At 39.4% G+C, this 16266-nt stretch overlaps 4 protein-coding genes across 7 annotated transcripts; 2 read left to right on the top strand and 2 right to left on the bottom strand.

Annotated features, from left to right (window-relative positions):
• Window positions 1–714: 714 nt before the first annotated feature.
• On the bottom strand, window positions 715–3651 carry Atg14 (autophagy related protein 14). Its single transcript, XM_011144405.2, has 9 exons — window positions 3306–3651; window positions 2992–3097; window positions 2717–2798; window positions 2406–2643; window positions 2116–2306; window positions 1875–2031; window positions 1542–1715; window positions 1294–1420; window positions 715–1209 (listed from the first exon to the last, which is right to left on the bottom strand). Exons 1-9 carry the CDS (start codon window positions 3503–3505, stop codon window positions 1045–1047), a joined length of 1440 nt encoding a protein of 479 aa, XP_011142707.1. The 5' UTR covers window positions 3506–3651; the 3' UTR covers window positions 715–1044.
• Window positions 3652–3794: 143 nt separating this feature from the next.
• Window positions 3795–5805, top strand: LOC105185134 (iron-sulfur cluster assembly 2 homolog, mitochondrial). 2 transcript variants are annotated; one of them, XM_011144408.3, is made up of 4 exons: window positions 3795–4373; window positions 4632–4853; window positions 4942–5150; window positions 5364–5805. In XM_011144408.3, exons 1-3 carry the CDS (start codon window positions 4261–4263, stop codon window positions 5117–5119), a joined length of 513 nt encoding a protein of 170 aa, XP_011142710.1. In that variant the 5' UTR covers window positions 3795–4260; the 3' UTR covers window positions 5120–5150; window positions 5364–5805. The 2 variants fall into 2 exon arrangements, with proteins under 2 accessions (XP_011142710.1, XP_011142709.1); XM_011144407.3 differs by having other exon boundaries at window positions 4942–5805.
• LOC105185133 (myosin-10) lies at window positions 5486–8789 on the bottom strand. The gene is made up of 6 exons (XM_011144406.3): window positions 8365–8789; window positions 7748–8179; window positions 6509–7366; window positions 6282–6428; window positions 5960–6193; window positions 5486–5860 (listed from the first exon to the last, which is right to left on the bottom strand). Exons 2-6 carry the CDS (start codon window positions 7808–7810, stop codon window positions 5834–5836), a joined length of 1329 nt encoding a protein of 442 aa, XP_011142708.1. The 5' UTR covers window positions 7811–8179; window positions 8365–8789; the 3' UTR covers window positions 5486–5833.
• Window positions 8790–10397: 1608 nt separating this feature from the next.
• Window positions 10398–16212, top strand: LOC105185138 (GRAM domain containing 1B). 3 transcript variants are annotated; one of them, XM_011144414.3, is made up of 13 exons: window positions 10401–10978; window positions 11100–11400; window positions 11480–11678; window positions 11879–12159; window positions 12471–12623; window positions 12710–12896; window positions 13224–13382; window positions 13791–13915; window positions 14016–14208; window positions 14302–14532; window positions 14616–14769; window positions 14833–14953; window positions 15030–16212. In XM_011144414.3, coding segments are annotated over exons 1-13 (2238 nt in total). In that variant the 5' UTR covers window positions 10401–10976; the 3' UTR covers window positions 15162–16212. The 3 variants fall into 3 exon arrangements, with proteins under 3 accessions (XP_011142718.1, XP_011142716.1, XP_011142717.1); XM_011144415.3 differs by having other exon boundaries at window positions 10402–10978; window positions 14302–14526; XM_011144416.3 differs by lacking the exon at window positions 13224–13382 and having other exon boundaries at window positions 10398–10978.
• Window positions 16213–16266: the final 54 nt, after the last annotated feature.

Raw genomic sequence — 16266 nt, 5'->3', positions numbered from 1 at the left:
CAAATCTTATCTTTTTCATACTACATGGTAAAAAATATACGCAACGTTACAGTCACGTGATGCGCAATGTTTTCCTGTAGTTTCCGTGTTGGAAATATTTCAGGATTCATTTAACGTGTCAGATGAATGCGTTCATTGTCTCAATATTATATAAGATTAATTATTATTGAATCGCGAAATAATGTTTAGTTGCCGAGGAAAAGATTATAAGATATTGAACACAATGATCCTACGATAACGATTAGAAAATCAAAAGATACAACCGAATTTCGTTGCTGGTCATGCTCTCTCTTTCGTTTTCTCTAAAATACAAAATATATCAACAGTGCGTTTAACCCAGAGAAGCGTCTCTTTCTTTTCGTGTATATACATTCAATGAATGTATAATCATATCGAGTGCAGTGAGCATAGAAAAGGCAGTCATTGCACGTAGTTGCAGTCGTAGCAAGTTTTATAGGTACGTGTCCGCTAATTAATAATATACATCCTGTTTCCACTATTTAATATATCCGTCTCATTGTACCTATCACACATTCTAAACTATTATTCGTGGTGTGTCGAAATATAAAATGTTCATAAATTCATTCATTAAACAACTATACTATTATATATAACATATTTACTGATCTCCTCTCTCTCTCTCTCTCTCTCTCTCTCTCTCTCTCTCTCTCTCTCTCTCTCTCTCTCTCTCTCTCTCTCTCTCTCTCTCGTTCGCTCTCTCTCTCTCTCTCTTTCTCTCTATTTACTTTAGTTCAATTAAGTTAAATATTAGATTTAATGAAATCTGTCACAGCGTACATTTGAACTACTTTGAATGTCACGTGTTGCGTAAAAGTCAAGAAAGTCGTGTATATATATATTCGTACTCTCTCCCGCAAAGTCACGCAAATATTATTGTATAAAACGTAAATACCTCTGTTACACATCACGTTTGCCTCGAGGCGTCTTTACGAGCTTTTCACTCTTCGATTTGAAGAACTCGAGATACGCAGCGAATCTCTGTGATCAACTGAAGCCGCAAACGAGTCATTCGTAAGGAAAAAGTTATTTGTTGGTCCAACCTCGCCAGATCGAAGCGATACTGGCTGCTGCACTTGTTACCAAACCGCCGGCGACACTCTGATGCACTTGCTGCATAGCAGAGGACTGCTGAGTAGCCATTGCGCTAGGAATAGGTACTGTCATCTCGGGACAAGCGATATTCGGCACCTGTACATATACGCGACGCAGGATCCGTCAATTACATCGCATTGTTGCTACTCGATTTCGTTCACTTCAAAGAATACTACTTACCGCTTCCCACCCTGCGCACGCATCTTCCTCCTCGTCGGAGCCGGAATCGTCGCTATTTTCCAAATCAGGGATCAATTGATTGTGAAGTTGCGCTATTATAGCCGGATCAGCTTCCATTGGTCCGATTCTACGATACAATATCACACAATGTGATTTCTATTGTCATTTGTAGAAATTTCTGTAAACTTGGCTACTCTCAACTTGGACATTCTCGACAGATTATTAATTCGTTTCATCAGATTTGTTACCTTCCTAAGTCACTAATTTCAGTATTGAGCAGATGCATCAGATTTTGCAACGTATGCATCGGATGTAAAACTCTTGTGTCGGTATTTTGCGTAAAGCATAAGTGTAATACGTTGCTATTTAGCCTTGCCACTTTCCTGGCGAATTTTTGATCCGACATTTCGTGTCCGAACTCCCTGAAGAAGCAATATGCATATGGAACCGGAAAAGAGATTGATATTTAGATGGAAAAAGGAAAAATACATTTGTGCACGTGCATGTGAACGTGTGTGTCACAATGCACGCAAGTATATGATTCTGATGTATTAAGTGATTTTGGTGTTTTAAATACATACCCACAAGTAAGTTTGTACGGTAGCCTTACGTTAACAAAAGAAGCAATAACATTAACCAGTTGTGTAGTGAAAGATAAACCAGCGCTGATATTGTACGCTGGATTGTGCATCGCATTTTCTTTGTTTGCACCTGGCACGCCGTCTTTATTTGCTGCGACTATAAAGAAACGCGCATGTGTATATTGTACGAGTGTATCATTTCTTAAACTCAGCACTCTTAGAGCAAAACAGACACTATTACCCCAATGAGAGTAAGCGCTGTAATCTCCCGTCCCTGGCAACGTTGGCTCGACTATACAATGACGGATCTCCGACGAATTTTCTTTGTCACTGATCCATCTACCCCGGACATACGATGTACCCGATGCTTCTGCTAATGCGGAGGTAACAATATCCGAGGTTGTACTGTCGCTCTCCTCGCTGCTGCACAAACTGCAAAGAATGAACGATAACGGCGAATCTATTCTTCAGACACAGATTGACATGTCTTGAGATTGTTCAAAACAGGACTCTGAGGTAAAAACACGATACCTTCTATTTGGCTGGACCCGAGATAACGGAAAGATGTATTGAATTAATTGGCTCACAGCAGTTCTGATAACATTCTTGAGTTGCTCTCTCTTTCTATCCACCGCCTCTTGCTGCTTCTCTCGCTTTACCTTTAGGCCACTAACGATATAATGCAACTTCTCTACTCTCTCCTCGTGCCTTGGCAAACGCTGAATTAACTGCGAGTTGTTATCTTTTAAAATGTTCAAACACTGGTCACCTGTACATAATAAAATTAAATAGCAGTAACATCGATGGCGTCTAACAAATTTCAATTGCAAATGTTGACTTACCTTTGAATATGCTCTGTTTCGTTTCATGCACCAAGGTTTGAAGGAGTCTCACTCTTTCTTTGCAAATATTTATATCACATATCTGGAACGGAATGCACAAGATATGAGAACATCGTGCCGCACGACATGTAAATCGATGCAGATGCGTGTTAAATATCAAAGTTATATGGCTGCGTGTTCAAGTATGCGTATATTCGTGAATTACGATCCTCCTGCCTCCTTAAAGCGCGGTGTTAATTTACGAACATCACTTTTTTACGTCACGTGTATCATACCAATTTATCCTTTTGCTTGCGTCTTTCGAGAGCCTTCACGCACTTCTCCTCCAGCTGAGCTCGAGCGGCTTTCAGCCGTAGCAACCGCATCTGCTTGTCCGCGAACCTGAAAACGGCAGCAGCAATAGCATTATCATCAGGAGTAATTATAAGCATCGAGTTGTTCGCGCGCTGAATAACCAGGTGACGTCCGCATTCTCGAGACGCGTTTCGAAGGTTCTTATCAATTTTGATGGAGGAGAAAGGACCGCACGAATGTCAGCGTGAACGTGATTTGGCGTCAACGATGAGAAGTGATAAAAGCGCAAACGCACCGTTCCGAGTAAACAGCGTTCGAGTGCGTGAAATCGCCGTTCTGGATGCACTGGCGACAGTGAAAGATCCGACGGCTGCTGTGGCACAACGGACACTTGAGCAGATTCGCGCTCAAGCGATTGGATGTATCTTCCAGCTCGGAAGATAGCTGAAAATCCGCAGGTGCAGTGCATGAGCCGTCGGAGCTGCTCGTCGCCATAACCAACTAACGCGCGGCGGTTGACCTGCGCTTCGATAATAAGCTGCACCTTCCACCACGTTCAACTGCTTCTTGTGTTGTGCCTCATCAGCTGATCCTCTGTTTACTCGTGCTGTCGCTATCGCCGCCGCCGCCGCCGCCGTCGCCGCCGCCGCCGCCGCCGCCGCCGCCGCCGCCGCCGCCGCCGCCGCCGCCACCGCTACCACAGCGACGCACAATGTTCGCCTCGAGAATTAAACACTTCTCGTCTCCGTTCCTCTTGGCGATCCGTGTTTCCTTGCGACGATTCTGTCGCTTGGAGTACTGTCATATCGATGACTGACGATGACTGACCATGACGCGGATCCTCGAGGCAAAAAAACGTTCGCTCTCTTCTTTCCGTACGTATGTGTCGTTCTTATCGATGCGTTCTTATCACGACCGTGAATTTGCGATTGAAAGTACATTCGAATTTCGTTGCTTGTCGCTCGCTAAAAATGTCATCGATCACATCATCTCCGTAAATCATCTCCGGGTTACGTACCCATATCGCGAATCGCTGACGAATGTCATCGATGTTTGAACAACGTCGTGTTACTGCGAAAATCGAGTGCATCTGGTGTCTAGTCAGAATAGAATTGGAAATAGTCCAGCAATGACGACGATCTACACGTCGGCCGAGCGTGCTCAATCGAAATAACATCCGTTCGCGCCGCAAACTTTACCCAAGCTTTGGAAATGGCGCGAAAATCAACGGGCGCAATGCGCACTCGTCGATGGCGTTGCGTCAGCTGATACAACCGATTAAAAAGATGGCGAAGTTGAGCCGTGCTGCGCGGAATCTCTCTTCGAACTTCGCGGCGAATCGGTATTTCTCTCGATTGTTAACGTGAGTAAATTTCGAGCTTAACATTTACTATTATGTGACATAGAGTAACTTTATATTTTTTTTTATATTTGCCTTTATATATGCCTTGTTATGGTCGTGTTTGCAAAACATGACAGTGATAAATAGTGTATGATTATAGAAAAAAAAAGATATTTTTCCATCGTAATTGTATATAATGCTAAATTTTGAAATGTAATCATTATAAATTGTATCCATACATCTAGTGTTGCTGCTAAAAGACTTGTGATATATTCATAGTTCACCATGGTGCAGTATATTCACGGTTACATCGTCCTGTAGACTATCAACAACTATTACTGACAAATCCGAGGATTCTTTGATTATCAGCGACAGCTGCATAAAACGTTTGAAAGAGATTGCAGTTGATGGTGCAGGTTTGAGAGTCACTGTAGAAGGTGGCGGATGTTCTGGTTTCCAGTACAAATTCAATCTAGATTCAAATGTGCATGAAGATGACAGGTACGCAAGATACAATAAGGATGCATGTTTGGTTAGGTTAGATTAGGCTAGGCTAACGGAGAAAAGAAATTTCATTTTCTTTTTACAGAATATTTCAGAAGGACGGGACCAAGGTGATTATAGATTCGACATCATTAGAATATGTAAAGGGATCGACGATAGAGTTTCATACTGAATTGATACGATCTGCCTTTAGAATAACAAACAATCCTTTAGCTGAGCAGGGATGTAGTTGTGGTGCTAGCTTTGCTATTAAAGTGGAATAGATCACAGTAAATGTGTCTATTCACCTGCATAGTAAGTTGATTAACTTGTCTGTAATTCAGATTCTTCAACAGCTCAATGAGATCAATTATAATTAATTTTATTTATAATTAAAACGCAAAGCAATACATGTAGTTGCTTTGGCAAATATACATTAATTTATCACAACACCTACTGCAAAAACAGTAGCTGTACATATTTCTTATATCATTTCTTAGTACATTAAGAAATAATTTACATTTGCAGTTGTATCTGTTTATATCTTGACCAACTATGAACAAACTGTCCTACGAGCAATACCAAAAACATTTACATATCATTTTATTGTTAAATCGGTTTAGAGATTTTGTTTTATCCTGTACCACAAGTTGGTCACTGTAATCAAGTGTGAGCAAATAAAAATAATTATTGCGCTTATATGACGCAAAGAACGAGTTAAGATTAAACAACATAAGCATTTGTAAAAAGAGAAAGTCTTAACATCAGAGAATTGTTCTGATTGCATAAATAATAAAACAGCGAATTAGAGAGCCCTTCAACGCGCGAGCTACAGATAATGTATACATGTATGTGCAAAACTATGTAAATCACCACCTGGCTGTAGGAGTATGAATTGTATGTATGTACATAAAGTTATATCGAGAGACCAATGATTGCGATTAAATCAATGTTACTGGTGGAATGTCAATTAACTTTTCATGTATTTCTGATCTGAATCACTTTTGCTTTCCTTTTTTACTATTCTGAAAAAGAAATACACATCCTCTTATTACACTTTTGATATATCTAAACACTTTCAGAAGAAGAAAACCGTCTATATTTTCTTTTTTTTCTCTGTTTACCTTGTTGGCTAATTCAAATTTCAGTTGTTGTATCTCCTCCGTTTGGAAGATGAGCTTCTCGTTCATATTAGCAAGATGTTCGCTCATAGTGTTGAACTGCGATTTATAATTTCCTTCTTGCGTTTCTTTCTCCTTTTGTAGGCTGTTACAATTAGAAAGTGCTTCCAGTAGCGCCGCTTCGCACTTCGCTCTCTTCGACTCGCTCGTATCTAACTGAACATGCATAACTTCGTTCTGAAACGCAAAAGAAAAAAGGAATAAGACTATATATCTATGCCAATTGATTCGTTGAAATTAACATGTACAAAGTATATCTTATTACATTAGCGGCCATGGCCAAATTTTTTATATGACACATGTATTTTTCATTGATCAATTTTTCAATTTCCTCTAGAAAATAGTCCCTGATCTTCAACTCGCGAGCTTCAATCTCTTCGGGTAATGCGAAAGGAACGCTCAACTTGCCAACCTGTTGGTAAGATACAAGTTATAATGTACAAGTAAAAATGTGGTATATGTGTCTTCTAGAAGACAGAAATAAAACGTCACCATATTGTTTATCTCCAGAGATCTCAACGCCTCGTCACCACTTTGGGAAGTTACCGTCGATGATTCCTTTTGTTCCACCTCATCGAATTTTATCTTCAATATATGATACTGAGCCTTCCAATGATTTAGTTCCTTCTCCAAGTCAGATGATTTTGTATAGAGAAACTCGTTACTTTCCTCCTGCAGCTTTTGCGGCTTTCCTTCTCCGAGCGATTTGGAGGACCTACGTGAGGCAGATGGCGAGGAAAATGGAGACAATTCTGTTTGACGATGATTCGAGAGCACTCCTCTCGTGTCAAAGTCGTAACCATCACGCTTGCCCTCGTTGCTGGACCACGATACCGTTTCTTCTTGTTTCTGTCTGTCATTTAATTTCCTCTGTAGGTCATTCCTTTCTCTCTCTAGCTTATCTATCGTACTCTGGTACTGGCACTCAGACTCTACTTTAGACTTTTCGCAGTGATCGATCTTACATTCTAATTGCTGTATTCTTTCATACAAACTTTCAATTTCACTATCCTTATCGCTGATTTGCGATAACAATTGAGCATTCTCCACTATCTTTTTCTGAAACTCCTCGTCCAAGATGTTGTTCGGTGGTGCTGGGACCTGACTGTTGTTCTCTGTTGTATGTTTGTTCCTACCTTTCTTACTAGATTTATTCTGTGCTTTATCGAGTTCCTCCTGTAGTACAGTTATACGTTTTGTCAATTGCTGATTGCGAAATGTCAAACTGTCCAATTCCTGTTCAGCTCGACGAAGTTCCACCTCCTTCTCCTTCAATTGATTCCGAATATCCGTATTACGCGTTTGTTCTTCTATCACAGCCTTCTTCAGAACGTTTGCTTGTGCACGAATCTGCAAAGACATTTCCTTTTTAATACGCACACATACATGGTACGTGGACTTACATGTGTATTACTGTGATAAACGTTGAGTGTACGATGTATCGCAGCACATCAATCAGCTACAATTTAACACTGAGATATCTTTGAACGTTGAGATATTATGATGTATCCCTATATTACTCGCACAAGTGTAACAGTATCGTATTATTTAAAGAACCCTACTTTGTACATAGGGATTAACGAGCAGGCGAGCGGCTACGCGCGCGCGCGCACGCGCGTGTGTGTGTGCGTGTGAGATGTTTCGCAAATGTTTGATATTATGTTAAGGTGACGATATTTTCGGAAACCTTGAATCTGTCTCTGCTACGTTTTACAAGAAATGATGCCTCACTTTTGAATATTCCGTGGCAATCTTCTGATACTTGGTCTGCAGCTGACCGTTGACACCCTCCATACCTTCCCGCTTGGACCCGTGCGTCTTGTTAACGAGCCTTTCCGACTCGGATCTACTACTATTCACACCTGGACATCGTTCGCGGGACTTGTTGGCACTGTGCTGACAGCGTCGGGATACGCATCACGCGTTCCTGGTTGCTCGCGGTCGAGACGTGTCGAGATCGCAGCCAATCGCAGCCAGAGAGAATGTCACGTTAAGCCGCGAGAAGCCGTATCGCGCTCCATTAAATTCACGGTACAATCGAACGCGGTCTTGTGCAAACCAAATACTCCGGCCGAAGTGAACGTGCATACGCTAATAAAACGCCCCCGATGCGATACGCGCGACTCGTCCTCCGCACCCTCCGTGCCTCTGCCTGTTGGCGACCTACGTGAACAGAACGTCACTGTCAAGATACACTCGGCCACGTGTACGCAGTCGCATCTAAAGTTAAGCCGATCTCGGAGTGAAACGCGAGCCGTGATTAAACGTCACGTTTGTGCTTGACAAAATTTGAAACTACACATACACACATGTACATACACACATACATTACAGAATTGTGTATTTACCTCTTATAAGCTATATACTTTTCTATGTATCCCATTAACACTCGTAGCTGCTAGCTGCTATATATGACATAATCATAAAAGTCACGACGAGCAAATGCCTATTTATTTGATTGTACTTTTCACTTTCTCTTTCCTTTTCTACCAATGGAAGATGTATACTTGTTACACCGTATAAGGACAAAAAGTGCATGTAAGACAAACCAATTTTAAACGGGGCACTTAGAGACGGGATGCGTTAACCAAAAGTGCGCAACTTCAATCGAGAGCGAGAATATACACGACGTTGATTATACGCGAGTGAACGGAAGCTAGCTATTAATGTACTTTCGAAATCGGAGCGACATACGATTGTAGACGGTTGACCGATTACGTTATCGTCGCGAAACTGCGCGTTATCGCGCTACGAACGGTAATCTTGACGTTAAGGGAATTAATATAGATTGTGGGATATATAAGTCACTGTAAACATGTCAAATAAATAACAATTCCTAAATTTTGATGTACAGACGACCGTGTAATTTTTCCTAGAAGAAATATATAGTTTAATTTCATTCACTCATTAAAACATCTATTTTTTCCTTTACATTTTAAATTTGAGATTTTTTTATTGTTACGATTACCTAATATAAGCGATAATTTTATCCTATAGTATTTTCGACTGACTTTTTTGAGTTCGAATCGCTCCGGGAATGATCGATTAACTTTATAAAATCTATCTATAAAATATTAAAGTTAAAATTGAAACCATATCGCTGGAAAACTGAAAGGCAATTCTTTTCTGATACTTTCGGTAGAAAGAAAAATCCGAATGCTGAGCTATCTTACTTATTAATTGGACAAGTATTATTGAATCCAAATTTAAAAATGACTAGTTTAATTTTAATCTTGGTTAAATTTTATAGAGGCATTAAAATGTAGTTCGAGTCTCGACTAAAATCCGCATTTTAATTGACATTCAAACCACAATTTACTTCCATAAAATAGCTTCCATAAAATTTAGCCGCATAAAGATTCGAACCGCATTGAGCGAGCTCGTGTAAAGCCAGAGGCATACGATGCTTGTTTTTGTGCTGGACTGCTTGCTGGATGAAAATACTGCGTTCTGATTGGTGCATTTCCATTCATCTTCGGAAATGTACCAATCACAACGCAGTATTTTCATCCAGCAAGCAATTCAGCACGAAAACAAGCACCGTGTGCCGCTGGCTTAACATTTGTCGTACGACAATCTTTTCGAATACGTTGATTGGTTAACAAACAGAATATTTCTAGGATTGCTCCGCGTAAGCCAATCAATGTACCCGAGAAGCTTGTCGTACGACACATGTAATATTAGCCTAAAGTTCATTCTATAATACGTGTCGTAAGTCGTAAGCCGTAAAAACTGACCAATTATAGCCGATTATTTTTGTAATAATCGACTGTGATCTGCCAATTGTTACGGCTTACAACTTACGACACGTATTGTAGACCAGGCCTAAATGTGGTACGAGATATTGACCCGTTATTTTGGGAGACCAATAAAGGGTCTACATTATTCATTAGTTATTCTTTTAACTGGTCGTTAAGAGGTTTATAGGATTATTATATACTTGTTTTGTCTCAGTTATATCGTTTTTGACTGATTTGGATTCGAATTGCTTCTGAAGTGATTAGTGATGTTATGAAATTTATTTTTATTTACATATTTAGGAACATGAGAGAGAGAGAGAGAGAGAGAGAGAGAGAGAGAGAGAGAACAACAAAGAAAGAATTTGCAGGAAGTATATAAAAGAAACAATGGCTGCATTCAACAGACTCAATAGTTGGACAACATTACTGGATTTTCCACTGAATCTCGCTCCTGATTGGTAAATACTTCTGGGTCTATGAAGAATCTAAAAGAATACTCCAATCACAGACAATAATCACTAAGCGCTCTCTGATCACTTTGTTCTACTGAACGCGGCCAATTTCACGTTCCAGTTGAAATTACACACCAATCAGAACCATACTTATATATTGAACGAATAGTGGCGTTCGGCGAGCGTTTCGTTCCAATGAACGTAGTCGTAAATAAAGTCTGTATCACATGATTCATGCTCGATGCGTCGCAGCATTTTCAAACGCGATCGAGCGTTCTCGGGTAGGTTTTTTGTGATGTAATTGCAACGGTAATAGCACCCCGATATCGTAGATAACGAGAAGAAAGGTCAACAATAAGGTCTGATAGGAGGATAAGGAGTGTACCGCAATGTCCTGCGATTGTTGTCGAGCCATTGTCACGACACGAAGAGATTGATGCCAGATGAAGTGGTGATCCTTGCATCTGTTTTTTATCTGAAATGTGTCGCTCTTATCGGAGAAAGCTTCAAGTATCGGTGCTGAGTGTTTGAACAAACGCTCTCTCGGCCAGCTAAATGCATACTAACGATCGCACGAGAGTTGCTTTATACGCTGTGCGGAACCTTATAATCTACTATTACGTCGACTCTTCAATTTAAACCTGTCGGCGAGTCCGTCGCAAAGCCGCCTCCGATGTTTGACAGCTCCGAGCGTGGAAGCTTGGACGCTGACATCGCGTGACTTGCTACTTCGAAACGGAAAACGATTCGGCCGCGTTCGGTATAAGCATGTACGTACCATCGGTCGCGAATGCAATCTCGAACTCTCTACAGGCGTTAGCGTCCATCTACCTACCTACCTACCTACCTACCTACCTGCCTAATCATTTGCTTCTCTTCTATCACCAACAGGAACAAATCCGTGGAGAACCTATTGATATCTAGTCATGAGGTAATTAGCAGCATCAATTCTTCCAGCTTGGGTAATCAAAGTTCTGCAGCAAATTTAGGAAATATAACGTCTACGGAAAACGCTCAAGAAACGCTCTCTGGATCTGCTGTTGAACGTAATAGTCCTGTGTCCAGTCCTAACTTATCCCCACGCCCTAGTCCAAGAGCGTACAATAGGCGAGAATATTCTAGATTACATTCTGATTCCGCTACCAAAGAGTCACTTCGTTTAAACAAATCGGAAGATCAACTATCTTCTCAGGTATACATAACTTTGTGATTGGAATTTTCATATATATCTGTGTGAGAAACCTGTAATTATTTTATCGGAAAATATATAGGATCAGATAAATAGATCATCGGACTCGACCGAGCTCAGTAAGAGCTCCGTTCACGAGGGTAAAAAAGAGGCACGCAGTAGTGACCGGAGTAAGAAGAAGTCATCCTGGTATAATGTGCTTTATCCAACTTACAAGTCTCGTTCCGAAGATTTTAAGCGAATATTCAAGGACGTGCCTGATGACGAGAGGTTGGTGGTAGGTAAGTATTATTTTAAGAGTGTTTCTTCCTCCCTTTCCCTGCTCCCAACCAATACGAGAGAATGTATCATGCTGTATTTTATCGCTTGCAAATCTGTCTTGCCAGACTAACTCCTTACATTTGTTGCATCCATATTAGCATACGTAAAACCGATTATGTAACATTCTACGATTTAATTAATCTAGCATTATGACTTTTAGATTATTCTTGTGCTCTACAGCGTGAAATATTGGTACATGGTAGACTTTATGTATCTCAAAATTATGTGTGCTTTTATGCTAATATATTTATGTGGGAGACATTAGTCTCCTTACGTTGGAAAGATGTTACATCTATTACCAAAGAAAAAACTGCGCTTGTCATTCCAAATGCTATCCTGATATGCACCGTTACTGACAAGTTCTTCCTAACATCGTTTGGAGCGAGAGATAAAACATATGTGATGTTATTTCGTGTTTGGCAAAATGCTCTTATTGGCGAGGTATGCATATATTGTATATAATAACTAACTCGAGTTTCCTTGCGCTTTCAAAAGAATATCCTAATCTCAGCATAGATTTGCACAAACAATGAAAAATGAAAAAGGAACGAGACAAGAAAGTTCGTTAAGAAATTGTTTTGCTTTCTCAGAATATTGCTAAATATTATTGCAATAGAGTTAGCTATTAAAGATAGCAGGTATTTCTTCCACGAAAGTCGATGTAGAAGTAGATTAAGCTGAAAAACTTTTAAATATCTTATACCTCTAACTGATATGTGCTTCTTACAATAAGAAATTTTGGTATTTTTCAGCCTATGAGTATGGCTGAAATGTGGCAACTTGTACACGCTTGTTACGGTGATGAATTAGGCTTGACTTCTGACGACGAAGATTACGTGCCACCGTTACCCGCAGCAGACGAAGAAAAGTTGTCGACTCGTCTCTCTGTAGAATCTTTTTCTGAAGTAAGCCATAGATAATATCGTATTTAGAAGAAGCAGTATCAAGCGTTTCTCTTTGTGTTATCATTTTTTATTCGATGAAAATAAAGGCCGAGGGAGTGACAATGGAGAACACTGCAACCCCAGCCGCGGATTCCGCTCCTACTGAGCTCGCTGAATCCCAACAGCCTCAACCACCGCAGGTTCAGCAGCCTCCGTCATTGCCCAGATCGGAACCTGTTCTCGACCTGACGGATTTAAGCGATACGACGGAAAGCGAGGCCGAAAAACACGGTCGTAAGTATTCCCTCGCAGATTTTACGAATATTTTGCGGATATCACTTTAACTCTCACTTAATCATAATGAAAAAGTTCCATTCGAATGATAAGATACATTTATAAATCATCCTGACGCTCCATTAACGTTTAGTTTATTTTTACTAACACAGATCACCGCTGTAACATACATTATAATATGAAAAGGAATATAATAGATCCATGTGATACTTCGATTAGAAATCTGTGCTAGGAGCAGCAGAGTTTTAATCTGAAAACATGTAAATACTACACTCTATTGGGTTACATACGATAAAGCGCGTAACGTCGTGATAATGCTTGTTCCAGTGAAAATAAACATGCGGAGCTCCATGGTCTGTACCTCCCTGCATGAAGGTCGGCAAGTTAACCAAGCGACATTGCCTATTCACATCGACCAGCTATTTACATTACTCTTCACAAATTCGAAATTCTTCTTAGATTTTCATACTGCCCGCAAGACCACCGGTAACACAATAATAAAGATTCTATTGCATAATTATCGCCCAAAAATACCAATTAATTTTAAATATTTTTAAACATAATTCAAGAACTATCGTAAATTGTTTCAAATTTACAAAAAAAAAAAGAAAAGGATGGGCATTGTGTATCATCAACTTTTCCCTTAAGAAAGAAAAAAACATTTATATTTTTTCCTAAATTAATTAATTAATTTTCTTAAATTAAAAATATAGGTTTGAAGCAATTCGAGGGAAACAAGTTTTTTTAAATTCACGACGATGTACGTGTTAACACGTTGCGTAATGTTGCGCGCGTGCATGTGTGCACATTTTGTGACTAATATAGATTAATTTCTTTTTTTACCATCCGTTATCACAGTTTCTCTTTCTCTCTCTAATATATTCATTGATTTAGATTTGATACAATCTGCATGGACGCAAAACGAGCAAACTGATCAGAAGATGAGAACACTTTCGTTCACAGTATTCTTGCCACATTCTACTTTCGGCCCGAAAACATGCCATGTTACGGAGACACAGGTAACAGCAAAGATCCACGTAAGGGGAATGTGGAGTCATTGCGTCGAGTGTTACACATATTATGTATTCTCTAAGTAAAGTTTCCATTTATTCCTCGCAGGTGATGCTACCGTGTAGCAGACCGGGCCATAATTATTGTATCGACGTGGAGAACGTTAATAGCGGTGTACCCTATGCCGATTCATTCAGCGTTTTGACGCATTATTGTATAAATAGTGTTTCCGAGAACGAAACAAATATCACAGTTTTCTCACAGATCAAGTACAAAAGGAATATGTGGGGTTTAATGAAGAGTAAGTAGAATAGAATGAAAATGATTTCGCGGTTGAAAACAGTAAAAACAAGTCGAGCAATAAACTAACGAATATTGTTTCGGACAAAAACAGCTATGATTGAGAAGAATTGTTGGTCAGGCTTAGAAGAGTATTTCAGTAGTTTAGTAAAGGCATTAATGATGGAAGCCGAAGAAGGTAGTGCAAGCGGAGGCTTGAAGCGGAAAACGAGGAAACGACGGCGCGCGACGGGCGTCGGGTCCGCGTTGCAAATTCATGCCTCCGAACACATAATTACGAATCACCAAATCTCTCCTTCCAATTCGCCGCACGCTCATGGTAAATGTACGACTGAAATATGTTCCTATACGCATTGTTTGTTTGAAAATCATTTTACGTTATGAGATGTCTTTCTTCCCCTTGCACAGCCGTTACTGTTAGAAGCGACACCAATATGATTCTCAGCACGATATTGTTGATTGCTGTGCTGTGTTTAATGGTAATTAACGGCTTGTTGTATTATAAATTGTGGGGACTCGAAGAAGCTGCTGCGTACACTATTATGGATCTACATGTATTAAAGTGAGTGTGTTGCATATATTTCGCATGTAGCGGAGGAAAGAGTTATATCGTTTGCTTTTGTAGAAATACGCCAAAGACTGAAGAAGACTGGATCAATCTTTTGCAACAGCAAGAAAGTTTGCACAATGTAGAAATGAGAAAATGGCAGAGGGTTCTACATACAGCCGCACAACTACTTAGGCAGGTAAGATCCAAACTGATGTAACTATATGTGTATAGATTCAACAATAAAACTAAGATGTCTTAATCTCGCTTTAAAGACAGAGGAATCTTTAACGGAACTACAAATGAGCATTCATCCTACCGCAACGGAAAAGATGTTCTCGGTGTTGAAGCCAAGTTTGAAAAATGCCGATTCACGTACAGAACGGCGAACCAAGACGGAAATGTAAAATAATAGTTTTTGTTTTTGTTTTTACGATTGTAAAAATCATGTGAGCATTATGCATAAAATATAGTTTCGCAAATATTATGGAATTTTAACACGCAAACCGACCACGTAGAACATCTACGGGCTGTTAAAAAATGTGTATTCTTCCTATTATTGTCACTTTAAAGTTGTTGATGGTTCTTATGCGCTATAGGTGTACAGTTTTATTGTTCGAATATAATAATCGTTACGGTAATTTACTACGGGAGACAATGGTGTGCAAAAAAGTTGTATGTAGAATCTACTTAACTAATGAAACTTGTGATTTTAGTTTTAGATCAATTAGAGTTGATTCAGGGTTCGTAATATGTACATTTTTAATGACTAGAATTGCGACGTTAGAGACGAGAAAACTAGAAATATATATGAGAATGTCAGAGATACTTGATAAAAATGAACAGATGGGAAAGTTTATTTGCTGTAATAATATTCTTTAACTTATTGGTTACAGTCTTGTATTTACCATTTCCTGTTTTATATGGATGTGGTATTGAAGCACCGTTCTTGGTATTTATTCATTCCACAAGCAAAATATCGAACGTAAGGTGGACTTTTTTTAGATGTGTAGTTTGATAACGTTCTTCCTTCATCTAATTTTCAGATGAAATTCTTGAAACTACGTGATTTTCCAGCAAAGTCTTTCCATTCTTCGATCGTCCACTTCGTAGTTCGGATATTTTCATAGCAATGTGACTTAGCAACTCTGATTTAGTTGTAAAAAATTCAGTATTTTATCTTAAAAGTAAAATATTTATAGCTCGCAATGTCAGAGTAAAAGTCAAATTGTAAAAACCGTTCACGCACATAAAACATTTTCTGCGACTTCCTTTTCTTACCTCTAACGTCGTAATTTAAAATGAGACATAGAGTTGTCATTGGTAATTCTTGATGTCAATAGTCTTTAATGTCAAGAATCTAGTGCATAACATATTTGGTGTATGATATTGAATGTAAGCTTTAAATTTAAGCATTACGAGGTGAATGTTACAAGCAATAGATGATTTTTAGAATGATCAGTTGAAATTTTTCAAGAATTCCCTTGTACTTTTTTTCAATTCAACCCTGGC

This window comes from Harpegnathos saltator, unplaced genomic scaffold (genome assembly GCF_003227715.2).
Source record: "Harpegnathos saltator strain DR-91 unplaced genomic scaffold, Hsal_v8.6 scaffold659, whole genome shotgun sequence".
Classification (NCBI taxonomy): Eukaryota; Metazoa; Arthropoda; class Insecta; order Hymenoptera; family Formicidae; genus Harpegnathos; species Harpegnathos saltator.
The sequence above is the reverse complement of the archived record's forward strand: the minus strand, read 5'-3'. Positions and strand labels throughout refer to the sequence as shown.

Excerpts from the sequence above, each read along its gene's own strand:
- LOC105185133 (XM_011144406.3), bottom strand. The coding sequence starts at position 7,810 with ATGGAGGGTGTCAACGGTCAGCTGCAGACCAAGTATCAGAAGATTGCC. Across the intron at positions 6,429-6,508 it reads CTCTGGAGATAAACAATATG|GTTGGCAAGTTGAGCGTTCC; the intron begins GTGACGTTTTAT and ends TCTTACCAACAG. Across the intron at positions 6,194-6,281 it reads ATTTGGCCATGGCCGCTAAT|AACGAAGTTATGCATGTTCA; the intron begins GTAATAAGATAT and ends TTTGCGTTTCAG.
- Atg14 (XM_011144405.2), bottom strand. The coding sequence starts at position 3,505 with ATGGCGACGAGCAGCTCCGACGGCTCATGCACTGCACCTGCGGATTTT. Across the intron at positions 2,799-2,991 it reads GCAAGCAAAAGGATAAATTG|ATATGTGATATAAATATTTG; the intron begins GTATGATACACG and ends ATTCCGTTCCAG. Across the intron at positions 1,210-1,293 it reads CGTGCGCAGGGTGGGAAGCG|GTGCCGAATATCGCTTGTCC; the intron begins GTAAGTAGTATT and ends GTATATGTACAG.
- LOC105185134 (XM_011144408.3), top strand. The coding sequence starts at position 4,261 with ATGGCGTTGCGTCAGCTGATACAACCGATTAAAAAGATGGCGAAGTTG. Across the intron at positions 4,374-4,631 it reads TATTTCTCTCGATTGTTAAC|TTCACCATGGTGCAGTATAT; the intron begins GTGAGTAAATTT and ends ATATATTCATAG. Across the intron at positions 4,854-4,941 it reads AATGTGCATGAAGATGACAG|AATATTTCAGAAGGACGGGA; the intron begins GTACGCAAGATA and ends TTCTTTTTACAG.
- LOC105185138 (XM_011144414.3), top strand. Across the intron at positions 12,160-12,470 it reads AAAATGCTCTTATTGGCGAG|CCTATGAGTATGGCTGAAAT; the intron begins GTATGCATATAT and ends GGTATTTTTCAG. Across the intron at positions 14,533-14,615 it reads GCCGCACGCTCATGGTAAAT|CCGTTACTGTTAGAAGCGAC; the intron begins GTACGACTGAAA and ends CCCCTTGCACAG.